Source organism: Triticum aestivum, chromosome 6A, assembly GCF_018294505.1.
Source record: "Triticum aestivum cultivar Chinese Spring chromosome 6A, IWGSC CS RefSeq v2.1, whole genome shotgun sequence".
In the NCBI taxonomy this organism is placed as follows: Eukaryota; Viridiplantae; Streptophyta; class Magnoliopsida; order Poales; family Poaceae; genus Triticum; species Triticum aestivum.
In genome coordinates this window covers 506,669,196-506,677,481 of record NC_057809.1, presented here as the reverse complement: position 1 = coordinate 506,677,481, position 8,286 = coordinate 506,669,196, and the positions used below count along the sequence as shown (strand labels likewise).

Here is an 8,286-nt window from a genome sequence, read left to right as displayed (position 1 = left end):
ATATGACCTAAACAGCAGTGCCACAAATAAGTTGCACTATCATTATTAACTTTGCATCTTTTGGCTTCAATATTATCAATATGTGTATTACTATGATCGAGATTCAATAAACCATTCACCTTGGGTGTATGACCATTGAAGGTTTTATTCATGTAAACAGAACAACATTATTCTCCGACTTTAAATGAATAACCGTATTGTAATAAACATGATCAAATCATATTCATGCTTAACGCAAACACCAAAAACATTTATTTAGGTTCAACACTAATCCCGAAAGTATAGGGAGTGTGCGATGATGATCAGATCAATCTTGGAACCACTTCCAACACACATCGTCACTTCACCCTTAACTAGTCTCTGTTCATTCTACAAATCCCGTTTTGAGTTACTAATCACAGCAACTGAACTAGTATCAAATACTGAGGGGTTGCTATAAACACTAGTAAAGTACACATCAATAACATGTATATCAAATATACTTTTGTTCACTTTGCCATCCTTCTTATCCGCCAAATACTTGGGGCAGTTCTGCTTCCAGTGACCAGTCCCTTTGCATTAGAAGCACTTAGTCTCAGGCTTAGGTCTAGACTTGGGCTTCTTCACTTGAGCAGCAACTTGCTTGTCATTCTTCTTGAAGTTCCCCTTCTTCCCTTTGCCCTTTTATTGAAACTAGTGGTCTTGTCAACCATCAAGACTTGATGCTTTTCTTGATTTCTACCTTCGTCGATTTCAACATCACGAAAAGCTTGGGAAATCGTTTCCGTTATCCCTTGCATATTATAGTTCATCACGGAGTTCCAGTAACTTTGTGATAGTGACTAGAGAATTTTGTCAATCACTATATTATCTGGAAGATTAACTCCCACTTGATTAAAGTTATTGTAGCACTCAGACATTCTGAGCACATGCTCACTAGCTGAGCTATTCTCCTCCATTTTGTAGGCAAAGTACTTGTCAAAGGTCTCATACCTTTTGACATGGGCATGAGTCTGAAATACTAATTTCAACTCTTGGAACATCTTATATGCTCCATGGCGTTCAAAACATTTTTGAAGACCCGGTTCTAAGCCGTAAAGCATGGTGTATTAAACTATCAAGTAGTCATCATACCGAGCTTTGCCAAACGTTCATAATGTCTGCATATGCTCCTGCAATAGGTCCGTCACCTAGCGGTGCATCAAGGACATAATTCTTTTGTGCAGCAATGAGGATAATCCTCAAATCACGGACCCAATCCGCATCATTTCTACGAACAGCTTTCAATTTATTTTTCTCTAGGAACATATCGAAAATAAACGGGGAAGCTATGTGCGAGCTATTGATCTACAACATAGATATGCAAATACTATCACGACTAAGTTCATGATAAATTTAAGTTCAATTAATCATATTACTTAAGAACTCCCACTTAGATAGGCATCCCTCTAATCATCTAAGTGATCACATGATCCAAATCAACTAAACCATGTTCGATCATCACGTGAGATGGAGTCGTTTTCAATGGTGAATATCACTATGTTGATCATATCTACTATATGATTCACGCTCGACCTTTCAGTCTCCAGTGTTCCGAGGCTATATCTGCATATATCAGGCTCGTCAAGTTTAACCCGAGTATTTCTGCGTGTGCAAAACTATCTTACACCCGTTATAGATGAACGTTGAGCTTATCACACCCGATCATCACGTGGTGTCTCGGCACGACGAACTTTGGCAACGGTGGATACTCAGGGAGAACACTTTTACCTTGAAATTTAGTGATCAATCAAAACAGAATAAGATGGATAAAAGATAAACATCACATGCAATCAATATATATGTGACATGATATGGCTATGATCATCTTGCGCCTTTGATCTCCATCTCCAAAGTACTGTCATGATCTCCATCGTCACTGGCATGACACCATGATCACCATCATCTTGATCTCTATCAATGTGTCATCATATGGTTGTCTCGCCAACTATTGCTTTTGCAACTATTGCTATCGCATAGCGATAAAGTAAAGCAATTGTATGACGCTTGCATCTTATGCAATAAAGAGACAACCCTAAGGCTTCAGCCAGTTGCAGATAACTTTAACAAAACATGATCATCTCATACAACAATTTATATCTCATCACGTCTTGACCATATCACAGCACAACATGCCCTGCAAAAACAAGTTAGACGTCCTCTACTATGTTGTTGCAAGTTTTACGTGGCTCCTACGGGCTGAGCAAGAACCGTTCTTACCTACGCATCAAAACCACAACGATGTTTCGTCAAGTTAGTGCTGTTTTAACCTTCAATAAGGACCGGGCGTAGTCACACTCGGTTCAACTAAAATTGGAGAAACTAACACCCGCCAGCCCCCCTATGTGCGAAGCACGTCAGTAGAACCAATCTCGCGTAAGCGTACGCGTAATGTCGGTCCAGGCCGCTTCATCCAATAATACTGCCGAACCAAAGTATGACATGCTGGTAAGCAGTATGACTTGTATCGCCCACAACTCACTTGTGTTCTACTCGTGCATTTAACATCTACGCATAAACCGTCTCGGATGCCACTGTTGGGGAACGTAGTAATTTCAATAAAATCCCTACGCACACGCAAGATCATGGTGATGCATAGCAACGAGAGGGGAGAGTGTCGTCCACGTACCCTCATAGACCGTTAAGCGGAAGCATTATGACAACGTGGTTGATGTAGTCGTACGTCTTCACGATCGACCGATCCTCAGTACCGAACGTATGACACCTCCGCGTTCAGCACACGTTCAGCTCGGTGACGTCCCGCGAACTCACGATCCAGTAGAGCTCGAGGGAGAGTTTCATCAGCACGACAGCGTGGTGATGATGTTGATGAAGCTACCGTCGCAGGGCTTCGCCTAAGCACCGCTACAGTATGACCGAGGTGGATTATGGTGGAGGGGGGCACCGCACACGGCTGGGTGAGATCAATGATCAACTTGTGTGTTCTAGGGTGCCCCCTGCCCCCGTATATAAAGGAGCAAGGGGGAGGCCAGCCGGCCCTTCTAGGGCGCGCCAGGAGGAGGAGTCCTCCTCCTAGTAGGAGTAGGACTCCCCTTTCCTACTCCTACTAGGAGGAGGAAAGGAAGGAGGAAGGGGAGAAGGAAGGAGAGTGAGGAAAGGAGGAAAGGGGGGCGGCCCCCTAGTCCAATTCTGTTTGGGCTAGGGGGGCGCGCACCCCACCTTCTCTCTTCCACCACTTGGCCCATGAGGCCCAATACTTCTTCCCCGTATTCCCGTAACTCCCCGGTACTACGAAAAATACCCGAATCACTCGGAACCTTTCCGATGTCCGAATATAGTCGTCTAATATATCGATCTTTACGTCTCGGCCATTTCGAGACTCCTCGTCATGTCCCCGATCTCATCCGGGACTCTGAACTACCTTCGGTACATCAAATCACATAAACTCATAATACCGATCGTCACTGAACGTTAAGTGTGCGGACCCTACATGTTTGAGAACTATGTAGACATGACCGAGACACGTCTCCGGTTAATAACCAATCACAGAACCTGGATGCTCATATTGGCTCCTACATATTCTACGAAGATCTTTATCGGTCAAACCGCATAACAACATATGTTGTTCCCTTTGTCATCGGTATGTTACTTGCCTGAGATTCGATCGTCGGTATCTCAATACCTAGTTCAATCTCGTTACCGGCAAGTCTCTTTACTCGTTCCGTAATGCATCATCCCGCAACTAACTCATTAGTCACATTGCTTGCAAAGCTTATAGTGATGTGCATTACCGAGAGGGCCCAGAGATACCTCTCTGACAATCGGAGTGACAAATCCTAATCTCGATCTATGCCAACTCAACAAGTACCATCGAGGACACCTGTAGAACACCTTTATAATCACCCAGTTATGTTGTGACGTTTGGTAGCACACAAAGTATTCCTCCGGTAATCGGGAGTTGCATAATCTCATAGTCATAGGAACATGTATAAGTCATGAAGAAAGCAATAGCAGTAAACTAAAACGATCAAGTGTTAAGCTAACGGAATGGGTCAAGTCAATCACATCATTCTCCTAATGATGTGATCCCGTTTATTAAATGACAACTCATGTCCATGGTTAGGAAACATAAACATCTTTGATTAACGAGCTAGTCAAGTAGAGGCATACTAGTGACACTTTGTTTGTCTATGTATTCACACATGTATTATGTTTCCGGTTAATACAATTCTAGCATGAATAATAAACATTTATCATGATATAAGGAAAAAAATACTAACTTTATCATTGCCTTTAGGGCATATTTCCTTCAATGAGTGCCAGAGTTGTTGCTGCGACGGCCACCCACGGCGCAGGGAGGCAATGTGTCGATGCGATGTTGTAACGGCCACTGGTGATGATGCGAGGGAAGGCATGAAGTTGCTGCTGTGAGGCGATGTTCTGACAGCCTTGGCGGCTGGATGGAGGATCCGAGGTGCGTGCTGCGAGGCGATCATCAATGCGATTAGGAGGCGGTATGATATGAGGGATGTGCCAAGGAAAGGGTTATGCTACGAGGGAGATGGAGAAGGAAGGTCCTAGTCAGCGCGCCCCGAAGCGAAACTGGCGCTCATAGGGGAATCTACTGGGCCGGCCCATGAACACGTCACGCACCGAAATACCGTAGCACAAAAACATACAGAAAAAGCGGTCGTAGCCAGGGATCGAACTCACGCCGCAACAGTACTGCAAGAGACTAGCTACCACTGTATCACTCACGTGCTAGTTATCGAAACCAGCGCGCATCTCTAAAAAACTATTAGACACAAGTTCACTAATTTGAGAAACAATGTTCACCAATTGAATAGTGTGACTAGTTGACCGTTGACTGTTTAAAAGATATGTGTATGCTTCTTTGAAAAATCAGGAATTAAAAAAATATTCACAACAAAAAGTTCAAGGGTTAAAAAAAGGTTGATGAATTTAAATGAAAAAAATCACAAAAATGAAAATAGTTCATCGAATTTGAAAAATGTTCATCGTTTTGGAAAAAAGTTTGTCGATTTTGAAAAAAGTTCATTGTTTTGAAAAAAAATCATAGATTTTGGAAAAAAGTTCGTCAATTTTGAAAAAAGTTCATCAATTTTGAAAAAAGTTCATTTTTTCTTAAAAAAATCATAGATTTTGTGGAAAAGTTCATCGTTTTGGAAAAAAGTTCATCAAATTTGAAAAAAAAGGTTCATTTATTTCGAAAATAGTTCATCGATTTTGAAAATAATTCTCTGAATCTAGAAAAAGTTCGTCATATTTGAAAAAAGTTCATCGGATTTCAAAAAAAAAGTTCATCGAAATTGAAAAGGAATTCATTGATTTCGAAAAAAGTTCACAGAATTTGAAAAAGGATGAGGAAAAAAGAAAAAGAAAAAACCGAACTGACGTAGATAATAAGTAAGTGGACCGAAATATCTATTAATGGAAGTGGTCATGGCCAGGTGGCTAGGACGAAGCGCTAGCTGCGATGAGGTTCTGGGTTCGATAACTAGTTCCAGCTAACTCCAGCGTGCGCCCATCCGTGCTCCCGCATATGTGGCATGATTTGATTGGAACAAAATAAGACCCGGTCCCACCCTTAAAATCAGAGAGGGGGGAGATGATTAGATTAAAAAGAAAAAAAGAGAAAAAGACAGTCACAGGATGGAGTGGGAGCACAGATGGGAACATGGATCCTTCGTAGAGTGGGCTGGGCTGGCCAGATAAGACTAGTCAAAATGTCAACGTGGCCCTTTTTTTTCCAGCTAAGCCAGCTCCTCTCGAGGGAGACCCATACGTCATAAACATGTTTAAAGCGTTCTTATCCGTCCATAAGTGGTCTACACAAAAAAACTTATCATAGACATTTTTTTTGTAAAGAAAAACAAATCATAGAATCATTTTTTCGGCAAACCCGTCCCTCGATGTGGTGGGTTCCTGCAATTCCTAGATCCGCAGAAGTTGCAGGCAGAGCATATGCGCATGTTGTGCTTGCGCTTTGGCCTACGAGAATCCGCCATATCTGACCTCTTGCTACGCTCGTCGGATCATCACCATGCTGGAGCTGACTTCGGCAATTAAAAACTAACAGAGGCCGGTGGAGCTAATCAACGAGCAGGCATCGCCATCGTGCTATCACAGGAGTCAAAACACGAAGACACCGACGCGGTCGGCACATGCACCCGCGCGGAAGCAGCATCGGATCGCACGCTACGTAGCTCCCAATAATGGCGCTACCTCCTCGTCTCCTTCTGGTGGCCCTTCTCCTCGTCGCCCTCACCGGAGAGGCGGACGCCGGTGGCGCTGGCCATGGCCACGCGCGCTACGACCGCGTCTTCAGCTTCGGTGACTCGCTCACCGACACCGGCAACTCGGCCATTCTCCCGGTCACCGCCGGGGGGCCCTTCACCAACCCGCCGTACGGGCAGACCCACTTTGGCCGGCCCAACGGCAGGGCCTCCGACGGCCGCCTCGTCATCGACTTCATCGGTAAAGATCATTTAATCACCGATCGGATCGTTCGTTGACCTGCACTACTATACTGATAATACAAGCTCACAATTATGTCTTGTGGGGATGCAGTGGAGTCTCTGGGGTTGCCGCCGCCAACTCCGTACCTCGCCGGCAAGACCGCGCAAGACTTCCGGCACGGCGCGAACTTCGCGGTGGGCGGCGCGACGGCGCTTGACCCGGCGTTCCTGCAGAGCAGAGGGATCACATCCTTCGTGCCGGTCGCTCTCAGCAACCAGACGAGCTGGTTCAACGGTGTTTTGCAGCTTCTCGACTCCACTGGCAACGGTATGCAATGTACTGTACATCACGGTCCTTGATTCATGAGATCCTTATTCGCAAAAAAAAAAGATTTATGAGATCCGCCAATTCATATTCTAGTACGGTCCATGATGACACGAGTTCACGTTTCGCAACGAGTCCTCAAAAACTTCTGATTAGGGGAGGGCTGTATGCTACAGGGCAGCGCAAGATCATGGCGAGCTCCCTCTTGTACCTGGGAGAGATCGGATTCAACGACTACTCTTTCGTCGCCGTCTTCGGCAACGGCACCGTGGGCCTGGCGCAGAGCCTGGTGCCGCACATCGTCGGCGCCATCCGTTCAGTCCTGACCGTGAGTAGAGTACTCCGGCCGGTCAACTCCGCTCGCCACACCCACCCTAGCTAATTAATTTTCAATTGCACCTCACCTGTCTCATTCTATGACGCAGGACGCGATCGGTGTTGGAGCGCGGACGATGGTGGTGGCGGGGATGATACCGATGGGCTGCGAGCCGGAGCTGCTGGCCATGCTACCCGGCGGCGGGGGCGACTACTACGACCGGGCGTCCGGCTGCATCGCGCGGTTCAACCAGCTCGCCCAGCTGCACAACCGCGCGCTGAAGCGCATGCTCTGTCAGCTCCGGCGAGACCACCCCGGCACGGCCATCCACTACGCCGACCTGTACCGCCCCATCACCGCGGTCGTATCCTCGCCCAGAAAATACGGTGCTGCATGTCACAGCCTTTCCTCTCTCCAGTTGATCCGCATGCCATCGGCTTCGGTTCTAACTAATGTATGGTTTTCCTTGGCGCGCATGGCATGTATATCTGTGGCAGGCTTCGGCGACATACCCTTGGCAGCGTGCTGCGGCGGCGGCGGCGGGCCGTACAACTTCAACTTCACCTTCTTCTGCGGCACTCCGGCGGCAACCGCGTGCGCCGACCCGTCGAGGTCCGTTTCGTGGGATGGGATCCATTACACGGAGGCTGCAAATAAGTTCGTTGCACACGCCATACTGAGGGGGTTGTAATGAGCCATCAACGAACAAAACACAAAGAAGGCCTGGACAACAACGGGAAAAAAATATGAGTTGTTCATAAATTATACTTACTTTTGTTATTTTTTTCTAAAGAAGGCAAAAGATTTGCCTTATTCATGGATTATAAGATGGGAAAAAAGTTTAAGGTTTGTGTAATTGTGTTGCAATCCCTAAATGTTACGACCCAAAACATAAAGGCCTACTCTCGTGGCATGACGGAATGCGCTGCACTAGTGCATAGCGGTTATGTTAAGGCCCTCTTATTGCACACCGAAACTGTATGTGATGACGTGAACCATCTCATGCAAAACTTTTTAATGTATCATCACAAAAAGTTACATCTAAAAAGTCGTGTGTTATGATGTTCGCAAGATTTTAATAGTAGAAAGTTTTTCAGGCTGCACGTTGACCTCTACCCATCGCATGAAATATTTAAAACATACACAAAGACAGTAAATAATAAAGGAACATATGTTCATAGGTTCTT

At 45.6% G+C, this 8,286-nt stretch overlaps 1 protein-coding gene across 2 annotated transcripts; it reads left to right on the top strand.

Moving 5' to 3' along the window:
- The first annotated feature begins 5,753 nt into the window (after window positions 1-5,753).
- LOC123130852 (GDSL esterase/lipase At1g28600) lies at window positions 5,754-8,006 on the top strand. Of its 2 annotated transcripts, XM_044550649.1 has the most exons (5): window positions 5,917-6,477; window positions 6,571-6,786; window positions 6,960-7,111; window positions 7,209-7,485; window positions 7,597-8,006. In XM_044550649.1, exons 1-5 carry the CDS (start codon window positions 6,216-6,218, stop codon window positions 7,788-7,790), a joined length of 1,101 nt encoding a protein of 366 aa, XP_044406584.1. In that variant the 5' UTR covers window positions 5,917-6,215; the 3' UTR covers window positions 7,791-8,006. The 2 variants fall into 2 exon arrangements, with proteins under 2 accessions (XP_044406583.1, XP_044406584.1); XM_044550648.1 differs by having other exon boundaries at window positions 5,754-6,477; window positions 7,209-8,006.
- The last annotated feature ends 280 nt before the right edge of the window (window positions 8,007-8,286 follow it).